We start from the raw sequence: 20,376 nt of genomic DNA, 5'->3' as shown, positions 1-20,376 counted from the left end.
TTCAACTTTATATTTGGTAAAATGCCTTAAAGTCATTTGAAAATCAATTTTCCTGAACTTGAGAAGTAGGTTGGCATTTTACAGATGTACCTATAAATGACACTTGCAGACAACTGACAAATTGCAGAGAGGTTAAGCAATTTTCCCAAAATCAACCAGTTAACTAAAGACATAAGTAAGATAGGCATTTGAAGCCATCAAGCTAACAGACTATATACACTGAGTTCTTCCTCTTCTATTAAACTTGCAGTCTTACCATTCATTTGAATTTTCAGTTAAACTTTGGTTATTATTTAATTCTTTCTTGTGATTATGTCTTGGACTTTAGGGGCAACATAATGTAGTAGGAAGTTGAAATTGGATTCAGGAGAGGCCCAGGTCCAAATCCCTTATTCTATACTTACTGGATATAGGACCATATACATCTCATTTAACCATGCTTTCACATTTATAAAATGGGGATAATGATATCTATAGTACTTAGTACCTAAAATTGTTTTGAGGATAAAATGAAGAAATGGTTATAAAGTGCTTTGCAAATCTAAAAATGATTACATAAAATATAAACTGTTTTTATTGTTACTACATATTTCTCATGTGATATTTCTTGGTTAATGTTGGTTAAAATGAATTGAATTTTTATTATACTTCCATTGAGTTTATAAACTCCCTGAAGGCAAGTGCCAATATTATATTTCTTTCTATACCTATAACATTTAGGATAGTTCTGGGCACAAACTATATATTTTATTCTTACATGAAACTGGGTTGTTGTTTGGTCCCTGAGTCATTCAATGCCTGGATGGACTATCTCATGGAAGGGAATAGAAAGCCTGCTCTCTCTTTTCTGCAAGAGAGTCAATAACCAAATAAATCATTTGCCAGACTTTTCATCCCTGACTCGGCCTATATCCCTCTGGGCCTTGCAAATTGCACCAAACTATCCTTTCCTCTTGTCTTGTTTCCTCTGGAATTATCCTTTGGCGATCCCACCTCATCATGTCAAAAGGTTTGTGTTGGAGAATGGTTGATCTCTGAGGAGCTGACTGAGGTCATGGCTCTAATTCATCTTTGACGAGTTGGCAAAACAAAGACCACTGTCTAAAAGATAAATGACCAATTACATCATTTGTAAACCAGCTCCAGTTTTTCTTAGCTGGTTTTCCCCATTGGGAAAGTGGGGGGTAACCATATTAGTATTACAGTTGATAAGACCTGTTTGTTCTGTATTTTATGGTGGTTACTGGCAACTTTCTAAGGTACCAGGTATCAATATCTCTGCCAGCCCAGAGCTTATTTGTTCTAATGGTTAGCATTCATTTGTGACCACAATTATCATATGGTTGGTGTTAGAGGCAGAACCATTTGATAGAAAAAGTGTTGGGTGAAATCAGAAGATATAGTCTTGGCCACTTAAACCATTTGTGACTTTAGACAAGTGGTCTACTCTTTCTAATCCTCAGTTTCTTCATCCATCAAAAGCTGATAATAGATCTGTGTCTCTAGGATTTTGTAAATGAGTAAGTCATAAATGAAAAACAGTTATTGTTACTTCTAGAAATTAGGCTTCAGTGTTATTAATGCAACAACTGGTGCAAGATGTATTGGAATATATTAAAATTAATTATTTCTTATGATATTCTTTGATTGTCAGTGTTAGATCTATGTTGTTTAGTGAAGAGAAGAATTCATTATAAAGTGGATCTATCTTTGGATTAATCCAAAGGACTTTTATTGTTGAAGCAGCAAAAAAGACTTCAAGGAAAAGAGGTGTTTTTAGATAATCATTTCTTCATTCAACAAACATTTGTTAAACTCCTACTTGTGCTACTTTGTGCAGAACAGTACCCTAAGAACTATGATAGGAGGGCCTCAAAGATGGCACTATGCCAAACTTCCTTTTTCCTCTTCTGTTCATTTCTTCTGCCATAGATAATTTTTTTTAAATAGTGCAGGTCCCTGTTAGAAATACTTGATAATGGAACTTCTAAATATCTTATGGAATTATCTCAATTGGATGTTTTACTCATTAGGTCATTTGGAGTTGAAAGGAATCTTAGAGTTCATATAATTCCACTCTTTTCCCTCTTTCACATGTGAGGAAACAAAGACCAAGAGAGATTAAGCAACTTGCCCACAATGACAAAGTTGGTAAATGGTATTTCTATCAGAAGGTAGACCCATGCCCTCAATTCTAATACCAGTGCTCTTACTATTAAATCATGATGGCTTATTCACCCCTGATCTACTCATTATGTTTCAGGGAGAAAATATGGAAAGATTTATCATTTAATAAACTAAGCAACAGCTTGAAGCTATGATTCTCTAATCATTAATATGAAATTTTAAAAATAGTTTCTAAAGTCTGCCATGGATGAACAGAATATGATATGTGAAAATATATATATATATATATATATATATATATATATATATATATATATCCCAATACAACTTGTAGCTTTCCTTCCTCACTGATATATGTTCATGTTGGAATATATACATATACATAAACATACGTTTACCTTTACTTGAACATTTCATGCTCCTTGTTTTCTTTCTACTTAGATATTTAAATATCTAGAAACCATTGCTAAAGTCTATGAACTGGCTAGTATTTACCAATATTCAGCAAATTGGTGGATTAAGCCAGGAAAAATATTTCTATCATTAATTTAGTTTATTTAAGTGATGGTTGCAATTCTCATTAGGGACCATTAACATAATTCCCTTCTAACCCCACAAATTGCATTTTGGTGGTTTCTGTTTCTTTTTGCAAATATTAAATTTTTATCAAAGTTCAAGACAAATTTGTTTTCCTTTTTGGAACACAGAAGGCCCCAAAATGACTGATCTGATTATTCATTATAATTCAAAATGAATATAAATCACTTTTTCTTCCCTGGGGAAATGAAGGCTTATTTTTTTTTAGGTTTTTGCAAGGTAAATGGAGTTGAGTGGCTTGCCTAAGGCCACACAGCTAGGTAATTATTAAGTGTCTGAGCTTGGATTTGAACTCAGGTCCTCCTGACTCCAGGGCTGGTGCTCTATCCACTGTGCCACCTAACTGCCTCATGAAGGCTTATTTTTATTCACACTTGAATCTCAGAACAAACCACAACCCTTAATATTTAATATTTAACTCAATACCTAACAACCTTAATACCACAACTACTTAATCCTTCTTGACTTAGAAGTGTCACAGGAGATAACAGCTTTCCTAGATGCTGTATTTCAAGGACAAAGCATTTTATTCTACAGATTTCTTGTTTACTTTATATTTGATATTACATATTAAAGTTTTGAATGTTTGGTCTTCTATCAAACTGCACCTTCAAGATGTTAGAGACTAGATTTATCTAAAATTCTATTTACTGTAGCATCTAGCACAGTGCTTTCCCTCATTATGCACTTAAAAAATTTCAATGAATCAATGAAATTTTAGAGCAAAATGGGACCTCAGACATGATCCAGATCAAGAGATCTATACATGTTGTGCATGGGATGGGGTCATAGAGAGATTTCACAGGAGCCATGAATTGAGATGGGAAAAAATTGAGTTTAGTTTTTGCTATAATTTAAATGAATCATTTTCTTAATTATAAATTACCCCTAATCTAGAATGAGGATTAAATTCATGGAGAAGTGGTCCACTTTCCCTGTCACCACATACCAACTACTGACCAACTGCCACCTATAGTCATGAATGAACAAGAATCCCAGGAATGAGCTGAACACACTCCTGGACAGACTATCCTACTTTCAGCCTAGTCCATACAGACATTCTACCAGGAAGAAAACCCTGGGGAGAAGGAGACAGACATCTCCATTAACAACCTGCCATCTTTCAGGGACAGGTAGATCAAGCTAGCTGAAGTAGTATGATGACCAAAAGGAGTGATGGAAGGCAGTCTATTCCAGGTGAGGCAAATCAACATTATCATCTCACCCAACAGTCTCCTTGGACTCTTATGTAACAAGGGGCATCTGCTTCCATGGGTCCTGTGACCCTTGCCTTCTTAGCCGTCACAGCTATTGAAGACCCAGAAAAGAAAATTTTGACATCAAGTTCTTAGCACTATTAAATGGTTCAGTGTCAGAGATATGAATATAAAGTGGAAATATTATTAAAGAAGATGCATTGCCATATGCTTTGTTCCTGTATCCTAAGGGCCAGGGAATGTTTTCTTCTAATTTACAGTTAAAAACTATCTGTATTGTTTCCTCCATTAGAATGTGAAATTCTTGAAAGCTTATCTATTTATAGCTCCAGAGCTTTTAACACAATGATCTGCATACAGTTAGGACTTAGTAGTTTCATTCATTTAATATCCTCATTTGATATGTAGGGAAACTGAGGACCAGAGAGTTGAACTGGAAACAAAAAAGAAAACCATTGGTTGGGGAATGATTAAACAAATTATGGCACATGACTATCATGGATTATTATAATAAAAGAAATTATGAATATGATGAATATAAAGAAGCCTGGGAAGATTTATATTAACTTGAAAAATAAAGTAAAGGGAAATAGGAAAAGACCACACACAACAATGTAAATGAAAAGTACTAACACAAACAATCAAAAATAGATGTTGTGATATTAAAAAGAATGGGTTCAGTCCCAAAGAAGAGAGAAGACATTCTAAAACTCATATCCACTCATCCACATTTACACACATACAGACCTCCCTTTGCTGAAGTGAGGGGGGCCAATGTTTGTGGAATACTGCATATGATGTCAATTTTTTCAACATATTGATTGGTTTTGTTGAGTTTTTTTTCTTTTTTCAACAACAAAAAGGATGAAAAAAGGTTGGTTCTGCAAGGAAAAATCTGGCCAATGAAAAAACAAAAGCTACCAACAGAAATATATTATTTTAAAGGTGCTTTGTACAAGGTCACACATGTGGGAAACTGTTGAAATGTTACTATTTGTTAAACTTGAAAAAATCATATGCCTTTATCTACATGTTTTATCTCAATGTTGAAAGTTTTCTATACACTCCTTTGTTGTACTAAGAGCCCATAGTAAGACCAATTAGACAAACTAGAATTTTATCAAAAGCTGACAAAAAAACCATGTACTTTATTAATCATTAACAATATTAGCAGGTCAATAGGCTTCAGGAATGATATTTTTAGAAGTTGAATTCACTTATTCATTATTAAACAAATTTTGATTGATTGGCCTCTCCATATAAAGTTCTATATTTTCCTCAAGCATTGTTACAACAAGCTGGGTTTACAAGGTAAATTCCTAGTATATCAGACTAAGTGTAATCATTTACTTTTTGTGATTTACTTGTCAGGCTTGTATGGCAATACTCTAAAATGGATTGATCAATTATAACCATTTATGGTTGGGTGTGCCCTTTGTTAAATATGGCTGCTGTCCGGCACATGTGTTCCCCAGATGAAATTTCAACCTTAAAACTTTCTTTCCTTCTCCACGCTTTGCATACCACTTAGATTTCCTTTGTCAGTTGAAAATTCTATATAGTTATTGAGCTACAGACTTCAAAAAACTCCTGATGAACTACAGCAGAAGAAACATTGTTCACATTCAAAATCAAATTAAAGCACATGTGGTGGACTTTATATCTGGGGACCATGTGTCAGGAAGAGCAATTCGTTCAAACTCAGGGAATACACTGTCACAAATGGTGATGGTGGGTCTGATCTATAGTGTGCTACATGGCTTGAACAATTACATTCACCATCAACGAAGTAATTATATTATACACAATACTCTGACTCTTGACTTTGAAAATTTTCTTTGGGAATGATGCTCATACTAGAACCTTTCACATTGCTATATTTTACTAGCTTTTCCCTTTTTATTGTGAACTCCATATTTTCCCAAGCACCAATAAAACACCAAATTCAGCTGACATTTATGGAGTACCAACTGTACTATGACTAAGGTTCAGTACTGGTCAATAGGAGGGGATTTCCAGAGAAGATTTTTGTATAGACCTTGCCTTCAGGGAGCTTAGGTTGCACTCAGTGGGAGGTTCAATACTATATAGGTAGATGAATTCATTTCCCAAGTATGTACCTCACACACTTTTTTCCTTCCTTTAATAAATGTGACTCCACTTCAACCCACTGCCCACAATTCCTTTTTTCAAAATAGACCCAGAGAGCATACCTTCTGTTTCAACTGTAATACCATCTGTTTCATTTGGTGGAACTCCTTACAAGTGGCACAGCAGGTTCCTGCCTTCAGTACATTCTCTACTTTCTCATCATGTCCTGGGAAAGAAGACTGGCTCAGTTATATCTAAAAAGTTGAAAAGGCATGTACATGTACATGAAGGCATCAGAAGGTTTCTACTCTGACCCTGAAACGTGCAAGGTATACATGTTAGCAATTTGTACAGCTCTTCATTCACTGATAGGAGGGCCAAGGTCAGCAGGGAATGGTGTGAAAGAGACCTGGCTGCATTTCAAACCCAGCTGTTTCAATTTAAAGGTCCCCAGAGCCTTTCTACTTTGAGATGTGAAACTGTTTGCCACTACCCTTTTATCAGTACCTCTCTGAAAGGCAGGGCTTATAAATCTGACATGATTTATACTCACCTTAAAGGGACAATTATTCATGCACTGTAAATCATACCCAAATCCTAACATGATTCTTGTGCAATTTACACAAAGATGGTCTTCTTCACTGCTATTCAGGAAGCACTTGCAACTAGAGCAAGATTGTAGGAGGCACAATTTGAAATTGGGAACAGACATCAATGTAAGATACCTAAAGCCAAGTGATGAACAATGGACCAGCAGAAGGTATGAGGAATGCTAACCATATACACAACTATCTTAATAAACCCAATGGAGCATTTGGAGAATATTGTTGCATTTATACTAAGCCATCTCCTATCATGAACTAATATGTCCTTTCATATTCCAAAGTTTAATTACAAAAGTATTTTCATTATGACAAAGGAATTTAAAAGTGACAGAAACACGGAGTCAACAGTCAATAAAATATCATTTTGGCACAGAAAAATAATTAAATTCAGAGCCTATTGAGAGTAAGTGTGCAAGGTAGCAGTGGTTCCCAAATGAAAGTGTCCTGCCAATATATGAAGATGGCAAAGCAAGAGACAGGGGCTTTTGTGATAGGCAGGACAGCTTGTCGCCCACTATGTGTCCTCCAATAGGCTTTAAAGCAATCTAGTATGTGGAATCAATGTATATTAAGCTTTTTAAATGATCACTAGTGATACCAATGATGACCTAGGGATCACAGAGGAGACATGATCTGTTCTTTCTCTTTTTAAAGGTGATCACATGCCCTATGCTTTCTACCTCTACATCTTTGCTCAACCTGAGTTTTTTCAGTAATACAAAACTCATTCCTTCATGTATTTCTGTCAAATTCTTATTTCAAGGCCCAGATCAGGTCCTAATTTCCCCATGAATTCTTTTTCTTAAATCCCCCCCTCCCATGAATTCTTCTGAATTATTATCAGCTGATAATAATCTCTCTCTTTCTTAAATCAGTTATCTGCACCTCTCATTTAGCAGGCATGATAAAAGAATTCTTTATGGTGTGGTTGTCTATTTTCCTTATTACCCCAACTAGACTCCAAAACTACTCACAGGATATATGACTTCTGTTTTTTTGGAAACTAGTGGGGCTAAATGACTTGTCCAAGGTCACACAGCTAAGGAAGTATTAAGTGTCTGAGACTGGATTTGAGCTCAGGTCCCCCTGACTCCAGGACTGGCACTCTGTCCACACTGTACCACCTAGCTGAACGCCTCCCATATGACTTCTTAAACTTGAATTTCACTGTGGAGTCCAGCAAAATGTAAGCATGCAATAAATACTTTGAATAAATGAATGGATGGACAAAGTACAAAGGGAACAGACTCATAGTCACAATTTTTCTCAATCTTAAAAATTTAATTCTCTCTCTGCTAGTGATATTCCTAGAAAATAGAAACCTAGAAGTTTGAGTAGGGGCAAAAGAATAGCAGTGAGAGCCCAAGGGATCAGAATGGCCCTACCTGCATAAACAAAATGACAAAGAACCTGCTGGTATCCCCCCCAAAACTGGGAGATAATAAAAGAGCACTGAGCTGCCCTTGGTAAGTTTAAGAAACCAGGTACATATGAATTGTACCTTAAGACAGGGTCATCAAATCCCTGCTAACTGCATATTGAGAAAGAAAATCATAAATTGACATTATCTATGTTATATTGTATTTTTAATTATTTTGTTAAGTATTTTCTGAATATATTTTAATCTCACTTGGTTAATTCTTCTGAGATTTGTAGACTGTTTGTGGCCTGTGAGTTTGACACTTCTGCCCCTAGGAGACTGTCAGATCTATTAGATATGATTTCTGAGCCATAAGCAGTAAACTCTGGAGGATCACAGAGAAGGATTCTGGGGTATTGGAAAGGGGAAAGTGTTATCTCAATTTTCAAAAAAGGGAAATGAACTGAGAATGATTTAATTACTGAAAAAGTTTTAGAATATAATATTAATGGAGTCAAGGAAGGTAAGGTAAGGAGAATGGGGATCCTCAGTTGGTTCTGAGTAGCTTGGAGTCAGGATTGGGAGGTATGGAAAATAAGAGGAGTCCACACTGATAGTTGAATGGAATATCACTGTGGATTATGAATATGAAAAATTCAGAGAGCCATAGGAATTTCTTATATGAACTGATATAGAAAGAAGTAAGCAGAACAAGTGATGATTATAATAATGTAAATGAATAGAAGAAGCTAGTGGAAACCAAACACTATTTACTTATAATGTCTAAGAAAGTTGGCCCAGAAAAGGAATTGAGATATGATAGCTTCCTTCATAAGTCTGAAGGGCATGTGAAGGAAGTGACAGATTTGTTCTTTATAAAGAGACAAATTTAATTTTGCCATAAGGAAAAACTTTGCAACTTAGAACTATTCAAAGGGTGGATGGGCTGTTCCAGGAAATGATCCGAAAAGGTCTGCAATTAAAAGGTGAAATGACCACTTAGTATGTTGAAGACAGAATTCTTGTATGGGTATAGGTTATATTATATGACTTTTGACTTTCAATTTTGAGATTCTGTAGAACATTTGGATGTACACACACATGCCTACACATACAAGTACAATTATATGATTATACACATATGCATCATATGGTATATATTTACATATAAGATAAACAATTTTTTGTGAATTCACATAATCTCTTTATCCCAGTGATACCTGAGGAGTCCTGGAATTTTCCTAATATCAGTCTGATGACATTACATAATACTGTGGGTTTTGCTTATTCTGAAGGAGCCCAAGGTTTTGCTGAAAAGCTTTCAATTCAATTAAAATGACATTAAACATCTATTTTAAATCACCATTTTTTGATTCTGAAAACGTATTCCTTTTCCTCTGAAAATGTGTAATTTTGTGTTTCAGGAAATTACAGAAAGTAAAGAGTTCACAGTGTTACCATTCAAAGTATGTAAGAAATTCTGTTATTAGCAGTGACAGAAAAAAAAAACAGTCAGCACCATGGCCAGCAATAGTAGAGCACTGGAGAATATTTGACTAACTTCTGCTGGGAAATTGTGGAAAAACAGTGGAGTCTCCTTTGGGACTACATGAATTATATAGGGGTGGCACGACTAGACATGTATAAAGAGAAAGGATTACTATCCATGGCAGGTTATTTAGTTAGGCTGCCTCATTCTTGGGTTTTGGGGCAGTTTAAATTTTTCACAGAATAGAATTCAGATGAACATCTGTTCTAGGTTTCACTTCACTTCCACTCACCAGGAGAAATTTACTTGGATACAGTTTTGTTTCTCTCCATAAGTCTATTAGCTAGTAAGGAAGAAGAATGGACAGTGATTCTACCAATTTTTGGATGACTTATGGTGCTTCTTGGTGCAGATTCCATTAGACAAGAGATAAGCACTCTGTTTAAGGATTAAGTCTTTGTGAGAGGTGTATCAGAAACAGTTCTGTCTATATATTTTTTTGATAGTTGTACTTTTTCTGAGATGGTTGCATCACTTTAGGGGCATGTTTTGAGAGCTTTGATTTAACACTTGTTTGTGTTCAAACTGATTAAGATAGTTGGCCTATAAAAACAGGCAGAAAATGCTAGTCTATCTTCCTTTGAAAGCAGAGGCTTAACATGGTAAAAAAAACAAAAAACAAAAAACAAAAAATCAAAAACGCCTAACAGTCTGAAGGGCAACAATGCTGTCTGCTTCCCCACACCCTGTTATACAAATCTGTCAAATGCTTTATATACCCTAAGTTAGATTATGTATATAATTCAATATGCCTGTGAAACTTTCTGAGTGTAACATTAAAAATATCAAGGTTCTACAATAAGGTAAGGTTTTTAGAATAAAATACCAACTCAATCTAGCATTCTAGTCTCTCAACATTGTGGTTCAAACTTATCTTTCCAGTCTGAATTCATATTATTCTCCTTCATGTGTTCTACCATATTCCCATGAAATTAGATGATTAGTTGTTCCCAATTTTAGCATTCCCTATTTCCCATCTCCATTTATTACATATGCCATGCCTTATGTTCAAGATATACTTTTTCTTATTTTGAAGATACAGACTGATTAAGTTTTGTCTTCATATTCTCTGGGCTTACCATAATATTTTGGACCTAAAAACATTTAATATTTGTTGAATTGTACTGTAGTGTTTTATTGAATTGTATTTTAATTAAATTGTATTTTTTTAAAAAAACTGTCTACATATTTTAAAATGTAGTGCATTTAAGAATTTGAGATTATATCTTATCAGATAAAACTTGTGCTGATAATTCTGTGAGGGGAAAAATGATTCAATATTTTGTTTAATTTTATTTTTTTTTCCTGGTTACATGTGAAATCAGATTTTAAAATTCACTTTTAAAAGATGCAATGCTTTTTAAATTTGTTCTCTATGAAGGTGCAATATTGCTTATTGACCACATGGTGGCATGTAGTTCTATTTTTTTTAGAAGAAGGCCTGCTGTCTGTAGCATTTCAGGGACTGAGTTATGTGAGCTATTTATCACAGAGCACGTTGATATATTTTAGTAGCACTTTAAAAATTTTGTAAAAAAAAAAAAGGTACAAAATGTTAACAACATTTTGCTTGGGGAAAGTCCTGCAAATATGCAAAGTATGTTAGTTTATTATTTAGCATCAGTCATGCAAATGGGGTTCATCAATTGCTGGGGTTTGGAAACTTCTGACAGGTCCTGGGATATGTCTGACACTTGGAATCATAATAAACCATTCTAGATGTCAGTGACATTTTATCAGAAGACAAACAATGTGGAGAAAATGGAAACTAGACCAGCTAATTAGCTGTAGGACATTTCCCTTCATGTCATCTCTTGGAATACATGAGTTACCTCAATCTTTTCCTCTCTCAAATGTTGCACAAATTTGAACACTTGCTAAACTGACTCTAACTGCTAAACCAAAGAGAAGAATAACACTATTGCCATGGAATATCTTGTCTCTGGCATGTTTGCCATCATCTATCAGGTAAAGTGGTAAAGTGGCTGTAACCTTTCAATCATCAAAGGACAATATTCAATTTACTTTCACCCTTTTCAATCCACTTACCCTTCTTTAATAACCAACTGTCACTATTTTTAATTTAAAACTTCTTTGACCTTCTTTAATTTTACAGACTCAGGGTAATGTGAAGTAATAAACCAAAGAGGGAAGAAAAGATTTTCCTATCACGTGTGTTTATACTTAATAATAATTATCTCCTAGCTAGAAAAAAAGCTATGATGAAATACTGTAAATTGTTACTCTGAGCAGAGGGAATATCTATGCTGCTTTTCAGTGATTCTAATGAAACCTAAAAAGGTTTCTCATAGATACTTTGATTTTCTATTCTTCCTATAACTGAGATTATTAGCCTAGTACTTATTTTATATAGACCTGGGTTTCATTTCTATGAGACTCTTCTGGAAGCCATTTAAGGCAGATTGGGAACTCATATCTAAACTATAGTGTTAGATAGTTTCTTGGGACTTTGGGAAGTTAAGTGACTTGCTTATGGTCTCCTTTCATATGTCATGTCTCCCTGACTCCAAGGCTAGCCTTCTTTTCAGTCTGCCATCTGGTTCCTTTTACCTATCAACACTGTAAGGATAATTGTCTCTACAAGTTTTCCTGACCCTTGATCCAGTGCCCTCAATAAGGCAGCATAATATAGTGGAAGAATAGTGCACTTGAGGAAAAAAACTAACAGCCCATGTGCCAGGGATTCTAGTAGATATTCTTCCTTCCACATAGATTTAAATCTAAGATCATGATTCTTGAAACTGGAGATTTTCCCTGTAGGATGAGACTTATGGGATGGAATGAGTTGATAGTGACTTCAGGAACAACCAGAGATGATAACTGGAGGCTAGAATACAAATAGCATCAATAAACAACTCCTTGAGACTCCATTGGCTCCTTTTTACTCCCTCAGACTATTTGCTGTGCTTATGTGGACCAACCTCTAGAAGAGATCCTCCTGTCACTATGTCACCGCTGTCTCAGACACATGGAGGCTTTGCCCACATTCCTATGGGCAGCCTTTGTCTCTCTGATACATGTGACTTATACTTGATTCCTCCTCTCTGTAAATTTAGGGAAAAGCTATAATATTGATACCCTGTTAGGGTCCTACTATCTTTCCTTTCTGGCCATTTAAATGATACAAAATGACAGATACCCACTTCACTAGTTAGATCACAGCAGCTTCCAGACTTAGGAATATGAATCATGTGTAGCATATACAATGCATCTGGGTTCCTTTTGCAGGCTCCACTAGTCAATGATTTTCAGTATATTTCAATATGCATGCTCTGATCTTTCAAATAGCCTTCTCTCTGTTTCTTTCTCTCTCTCTCTTTCTCTCACACACCCACACATCCACATTTGCCTACACTCACACACACACACACACACACACACACACACACACCAATGAACTCTTGTTGAGTATGACTCAACATGGGCAAATGTTACCATGGGAGGTGGTTTTTGAAAATCAGATGGCCCATTGAAATTCCTTCCTTCCCCTATATTAAGCCATGGTCTATAAAACTCATTGAATAAGCCTTCCTTTTCTGGGTTTTGCTTTATATCTTTAAGAAACTGAGAGTTAATAATTTTTGTTAGAAAGCATTCTGCTAGGGGTGGCTAGGTGGCACAGTGGATAGAACACCGGCCCTGGAGTCAGGAGTACCTGAGTTCAAAGCCGGCCTCTGACGCTTCATAATTACCTAGCTGTGTGGCCTTGGGCAAGCCACTTAACCCCATTGCCTTGTAAAAACTAAAAAAAAAAGAAAAAAAAGCATTCTGCTTTCAATTTTTTTCTCACCTGGGAGAATTTATTTAGTCATGATGTATGGTGTAATAAATAGAATAGACTTGGAGAGTAGGAAGACCTAGGTTTGAGGGCCACCTCTGCTATTTATTAGCTGTATGGGGATGAGAAAGTCACTCAGCTCCTCTAAGCTTTATTTTCTTCATTTATAACATGGGGATAAATAATGTCTGTAGTATCTAGCTCATGGGTTTGTTGTGAGGATCAATGAGTTAATGTCTGTTACCCTTTTGCAAACTTTAAAGCACTATATAAAATATACTTTTATTATATGTATTAAGACCCTTATTTAAAGTTTATCAGAAAACAGACTGCATAGATTAGTTGAATATGCAAACCAAACCTGAGTTTTTCCTACATGTGCTTTCCCCTGACACTGCATACCTTTGTGTACTTAGCAGTCAGCATATCAAGATAGATTTAAATAAGCAAATAAATAATCCAAGATCCTGGCTGCTCATTTCCCTGGATAGCTCAGACATCTGGATTGTATACAGCAGATGTGTTATAGATTGTTATTACTGACCTCATATGTGAATGCTTAATATTTTAATTTAATATTTCAGAAAAGTGGGGCCTCCTTCATCTACATCCTCTCAGAGGATGCAACATGCCAGCCTGCTCACTCTGTCCTCTATCATTACCAAAGTATATATTTAAGTTTATTGAATTATAGGAGAGTTTTTAAGTAGAGAGATACTTTTTTTTTTAGGTTTTTGCAAGGCAAATGGGGTTAAGTGGCTTGCCCAAGGCCGCACAGCTAGGTAATTATTAAAGTGTCTGAGACTGGATTTGAACCCAGGTACTCCTGACTCCAAGGCTGGTGCTTTATCCACTATGCCACCTAGCTGCCCCGAGAGGTACTTCTTTAGCTGGATGTATAACTTCTTCCTGAAATGTATCAGTCTGAAAACATAGATTACTAAACTAGAGCTGAAAGGGACTTACTTCCTAGGTCATCTAGTCCACCCCCCACATTTTATAGATAAGGAAAAAGAGTCAGAGATTTGCTCAAGTTCACCGGTGGTAAGTGGCAAAATCAAGAGATGAATCCAGGTTCTTTAACCTGAACAATGCTCTTTGCATTCTATCCTAATGTCTCCCTATGTATACTGGCAGAAATCATTTTCACCGACCCTTTTCATCAGAGGTTTCTCTTACCAACTCACTCTTTCCATGGCTCACTACTATTAGAAACACTACCTTCCCACATCCTCCCCGCCCCACTCTATTACGGGAAGAGGATATGGCACTATTTAGTTCTATTAGATCTGCCTGTGGAAGAGGATATGGCACTATTTAGTTCTATTAGATCTGCCTGTGAAATAGTAATCGTCCCAGTATTCACCAATGTATCTCAGAAGCTGCAAATCTTATATGAATAATTATAGTCTTGAGATTCTGGTTTGAAGACGTAGGTATAATAGACAGACCATTAAGCCATAAGTTAGGAAGACTTGAGTTGGATTTTGCCTCAGGTATAACTAGTAAGCTGTGTGATCCTGGACAAATCATCAAAGCCTGAGTTTTTTCATCTGTAAAATCAGGAAAATAATATTTATAATATCTCACAAGGTTGTTGTGGAACTCAAATGAAATTATGTATAAAGAGTACTTTATGTTTTAAACTACTGTGAAAATATGAGTTATTGTCTCCCATTTTTGTGGATATCTTCACATTTATATTTACTTTTGCTTCCACCTCATTCACAAACCCCACATCATCTCCCAATTTATTTCATGCCTCTGGGCCTGTACTTCCTTTAATGAATAAGACTGGAGATTACATTGAGCTCAGTTCTATCTCAAATCATATAGTGCTCACCTTTATCTCCTTTGGTACATGTCCTTCCATCTTCTTCTCGGATATAGCCCTCTCGACACTCACAACGGTAGCTGCCCAAGGTGTTGATGCAGATCTGTGAGCAAAGTGTCTCATTGCTGGTGGCACACTCATCGATGTCTGTATTTTAACCAATGTTCAGGGTTACTTAGAGAGTTTTAGAAAATGAATTTCCTATGGAATAGGTTATGTCAAGTTGGGTGTTCTATCCAGATGACATTCTTTACATAACCTCAATCAATGTGATTTTGGATAATCAATTAATCATTCAATCTATAAATAAACATTTATTTAGTGATTATTATTTGCTAGGTGAGTACTTTAGACGTGGAGTCAGGAAGACTCATCTTCCCAAATTAAAATCTGTCCTCTGACACTTAATAGCTATGTGACCTTGGGTAAGTCACTTAACTCTCTTTGCCTCACTTCCTTATCTGTAAAATAAGCTGGAGAAAGAAATAGCACAAATGCTCCAGTATCTTTGCAATCTCCCCAATCAAATAGTCATGGAAAATTAGACACAACTGATACCAATTGAACAAAACCAATAACAATTTGTTAGATATTGTGCTAAGTGCAGGGGGTACAAATCAAAAATAAAAATAGTTCTTGCCTTCAAGGAGTTCACATTCTTATGGGAAATAAAATGGGAAAGAAATATGATTCATTCATGAAAGAAAATTATTTTAAACTGCCCTTATGTAGAGTCATCCAAAAGGAATGAGTTTGAGGATTGGTTCTTTAGCTAACTGTGTGACTTAAGTCTGGTCTTGTAACTTTGCCATACTTCAATTTCTCCATCTTTAAGACTGGATATTACTAACAGCTATTTTAATTAGCCCGTTCATTGATTTAGTTGGGAAATATTTTGAAAGTAAACATATGCCAAACAAATACAACATCTGCTCACTATCATTTTTGCAATTCAATTGGCATAATTTTTATTTTTAAATGTTCTGGTAAGTTGAGTTTTTAATATCCTCTTTTACTAATATGGAATCAAAGGATAAGGAAACCTAGAACTTCTTTTTCAATTAAAAAAAGACTGAGTAACTTAACTGGGAAATATCACTGTCACTAAAAGGAATTTGAGTATCATAGGGACTTCCATGCAGAATACTCTCTCTCTGTGTGTGAAATCTGGCCCATCAGTGACCCAAAGCCTGAAAATCCCTCCCTCTGGTCTAACAAGCTCCTCATAAGCCCTGAAAATGAGTCAGCAGGGCTTTCAAAGCCAGATCATCTATTCCCATCACAGATTTACTCCCCTGCTGAAATGTAGGGAAAGGAAATATTTTAAACCCATGAAAAGGTGACGGGGAGGAGTGGGGAGAGTGAGAAGCCTTGAATAAATTTCACATACACAATCTGTGAACACCAGGTGCCAGCAGACAGAAGCAATGGTACTGGGGCCTCAGACAGTGCACATGTGTTAGACAGACTGAGGCTGGGTGTGCACTCTAGGAAGCTAAGGACATCCAAGTCTGATGCATGTTCCCAGAGCTTCCTTGATGTGCTGCCAAGGGTCCTTCTCCCCCTTCTCCCATCTCCTGCTGCAGGTAGTGGTAAGAACACTGAAAGTAGAAGCTTCACTAACTAGATGCCTACACTTCACCCTTTTCAATGCCTGGGCAAATGGGCATTGTAACATTAAAGCCTAACAACGATTGCCAGTACTCCAATATTTCAAACTGACACCTAATTCCCTGCCAGGGCAGTTAGGTGGCATCAGCCCTGGAGTCAGAAGGATCTAAGTTCAAATTTCAGATACCTGACTCTTACTGTGTGATCTTGGGCAAGAAGACACTTAGCTCTGGGACCTCACACGCAGGGCCAGCTCTAGTCGTCCTGATCCATATCTGGCCACTGGGTTCAGATGACTCCAGAGGAGAAAGTGAGGCTGGTGACTTAGCACAGAACCCCCCTCCCAACTCACATCCAATTCATGTGTGTGTCACGGCATCACCTCCCTGATGACATGGTTTTCTTTCAGGACAAAGGAGAAAATAAAGAAAACAAAATATCCCTCTTTGCCTCCAACTGCCTGAATCTGATCCATTGTTATCATCAAAGTAAATGATGAAGCAAGTGAAAACAAACCCGAATGACTTTTGTAAACAACATCAAAGGTTTGAATTAAGGGGATGGAGATGAGGTAGAGAAAAGCAGGCTCAAAACTGAAAAATAAAAAATTAAAGTCCTGTCCTTGTGTTAAGAATCCTCTCATTTCAAATCTGGTTTGTGTCTCTTCTTGTAGAATTGACCATAAGCTATTTGCCAAAGAGACTTGGGGAGGCAGATGTCACTGGCATTTGGTCCAGGGAATGGTTTGTGTGGCAGTGGGTGGACAAGATGGTGAATAAATGATTTCTTCAGTCACAGCCCAGAATGTTGGCCTTCTTAGCTTCTTTTCTCTTGGTTCCAAGCTGCCTACCACATGTGTCTCTTCCCCTTTAAAGTTTGTATTCTTCTGCTAATCTAAGGGCAAGCTTGTTTCTATTTGGTTCTCTGGCTCAAAACTTTATCATATATTTTCAACTTCATAATTAATATGTTTTTTCTTTTTCTTCCCCCCCCCTCTGTTTATATGGAATTGAATAATTAAATGGTATCAGCTGTATAAATGGAATTTTCCTGGAAATGGTCTGAGAGTTACTAAGGGTGTTTCCATAGTCACAAATAATAGTCCTAACTAGTATATTTCCAAGTGAGATGCCATCCTGCAGACATGAGGATTTAGGGAGAGGAGTTAAAAATTAGTTCAATTCTTAATCATTACACATCTTCCAAAAAAGCATTTAACCAATGGAGAAGTGTATGTAAGATAGAATAAATCCCTCAAAAGTGGAAAACTCAGGAAATTATCCAACATACCTAAACAGTAAGGCTTCATTTTGTTTCTGTGTCTCTCCCGGTCATACCGGTACCCAGGATAGCAGGTACATAGAACTCGGCCAAAGTTATCTGTGCATTGCTGTTCACAAGGAGCTTCAGAGCACACATCGTAATCTGGAAGATGGACAAACAATATACAAAATCACTTTCAAAAACAATCTTATGAATGGGGACTGCGATGCTTTGAAAAATATATGATTAAAAAAGTAAAAAATAGAGAACTAAATATTCTAGAGCAGTGATCTCCAAAGTGGATTCATAGTGCCTTTGAAAGGTTATGATTTGACTTCAGGTGGGGCAATGGTGGAACTAATGAATAATGGATAATGGAATCAACCAATCAGAGAATTGGGAAGATGGGGTCATAGTCTACCCTCCTTTGATAGTCAATCATGGGACTTATCAACCACCACAACTTCTATTAAATACCAACATTTCTCCATTCTACCCCCTCTCCTTAGTGTGCAAATTTGCAACCCTTCTGCCCCAGGTGTTGACCCCTTCAGATAGTTATAATCTAAAAGTTACTTGAGCACTCATAGTAGCAGCTGTTCAGGTGCCACTGAGAAAATCTCTTCTTAGTCAGAATACCTTCTCCATTTCCTAGATCAACTCTTGGCTGCAGCAGATACCTTTTAGAAGGTGGAATTAGCTCTTGGGTCAGTGACTGATGAATAAGGGACCAACTTCCCCCTATTTTATTTTGAGTCGTATAGACAAGAAGGATGAGCAAGTATGGATGGATTACAATATGTACCTCACATCTGATTATGGTTTATTTTACCCTCCCCTTCCTCTTCTGAACTTCCTTATTTCAATTAAGGGAACTACTAAGTTGAAAACACTCTGAAGAGCCCAACTGCTATTCTCTATTCACAAAATCACTATCTTACTTCAGGTCCTCAATACTGCTCATCTATACTATTGCAGTGGCTTTTTTGGTTGATCTCCCTGCTTCAAGTCTCTCCCCATTCCAATCCATTTCCCACTCAGCTGCTAAAATGATTTTCCTAAGGCACAAATCTGATTGTGTTGTGCCCATATTCAAAAAAATTCTGGTAGCTCCATATTGACTTTAGAATCAAATGTTATTTTATCTTTATCTCATTTTATATTTCAATTTTATGTAATTTTTATTATGGAAACTATTATTAGGGCAGTGAAGAACATATGTATATATATATATATATATATATATATAATGTATATACAGATAATTTAAAATAAAAAATAATGTTTATTCTTCATTTTTGAAGACCTTAACATCAGGGAAGTGATGCCATGACAAGCACATGAATTGGATTTGAGTGAGGGGGTGCTATGCTAAGTCACCAGTCTCACTTTCTCCTTCAAAGCCGTCTGGGTCCAGTGAACAGATATAAATCAGTACTAGAGACAACCCTGGATGTAAGGTGATCAGAGGTAAGTGTGACCCACCACACAGCTGGTAAGTGGCAAATGTCTGAGACTAGATTTGAACTCCAGTCCTCCTGACTCCAAGACCAGTGCTCTATTCACTAAACCCCCCAGCTACACATAATTTATATGTATTATTATACATATATTGGGTATATGTACTCATTTTTAGCTCATAGGGATATATGATAAAAAATGTATAGAGACTATTGTTTTAAAGTGTGTTTTCCCAGGTTAATTCTAACTTAGGAAGAGGGAAGGAGAAATTCAGTCTAGAAAGGAGGAGGAAATTAATTTGACCTGAACTGGAAGAACTACTTGGAATTCTCTAAGATAGTATTTGTCACATAATATCCTACCTAACTTTGTAGAACTCTAATAGTTAATCTACAATTATGGCCTTTGGTCTTGCCTTGTAAAGTTTCTAGGGGTCTTTGTTACAATGTCAGATCAGAACTGAAAGAGACTTTAGAGATTCACTGGTTCTATTCCTTAATTTTAAGAAAATGAAATTGAGACCCTGGAAGGCAGAATCATTTGCTCAAATTCACTAGTAGTAGTATATACAAATCCAGGCTTGGGTTTTTGAGTGAATACAATGTTTTCCTCCAAAAGAAACCCATTGATATAAATTCTGAACAACAAAGAACTCCTTCCTGGGTAAGGAGACTGGTACACACTTCTTCTGGGTACTGATGGCAAGCAAGACAGCATTTTATAATGTTGTCTGCTGCTTCAACAATTCCATTAGGGCTTGCCCTTCCCTTGCCACAAATGGTCTCATCTATGACATGTCTAAGAACTGCAAAACTAGTAGTGTAGGGGCTGCTAGGTGGCGCAGTGGATGGAGTACCGGCCC

The 20,376-nt window shown here is 36.4% G+C and overlaps 1 protein-coding gene across 1 annotated transcript in view; it reads right to left on the bottom strand.

The window, feature by feature from the left end:
* CCBE1 (collagen and calcium binding EGF domains 1) overlaps positions 1-20,376 on the bottom strand; it is a 352,034-nt gene that overhangs the window by 20,221 nt on the left and 311,437 nt on the right. The window contains exons 5-7 of the mRNA XM_074200478.1: positions 18,081-18,215; positions 15,189-15,326; positions 6,155-6,258 (exon numbers count right to left, since the gene is read on the bottom strand). Of these exons, the coding sequence (XP_074056579.1) occupies positions 6,155-6,258; positions 15,189-15,326; positions 18,081-18,215 (377 nt within the window). The remainder of the gene's footprint in view (positions 1-6,154; positions 6,259-15,188; positions 15,327-18,080; positions 18,216-20,376) is intronic.

The sequence above is a fragment of the Macrotis lagotis genome, chromosome X (assembly GCF_037893015.1).
Source record: "Macrotis lagotis isolate mMagLag1 chromosome X, bilby.v1.9.chrom.fasta, whole genome shotgun sequence".
NCBI lineage: Eukaryota > Metazoa > Chordata > Mammalia > Peramelemorphia > Peramelidae > Macrotis > Macrotis lagotis.
Note: the sequence above shows the minus strand (reverse complement) of the source record. Positions and strands in the feature narration are given on the sequence as shown.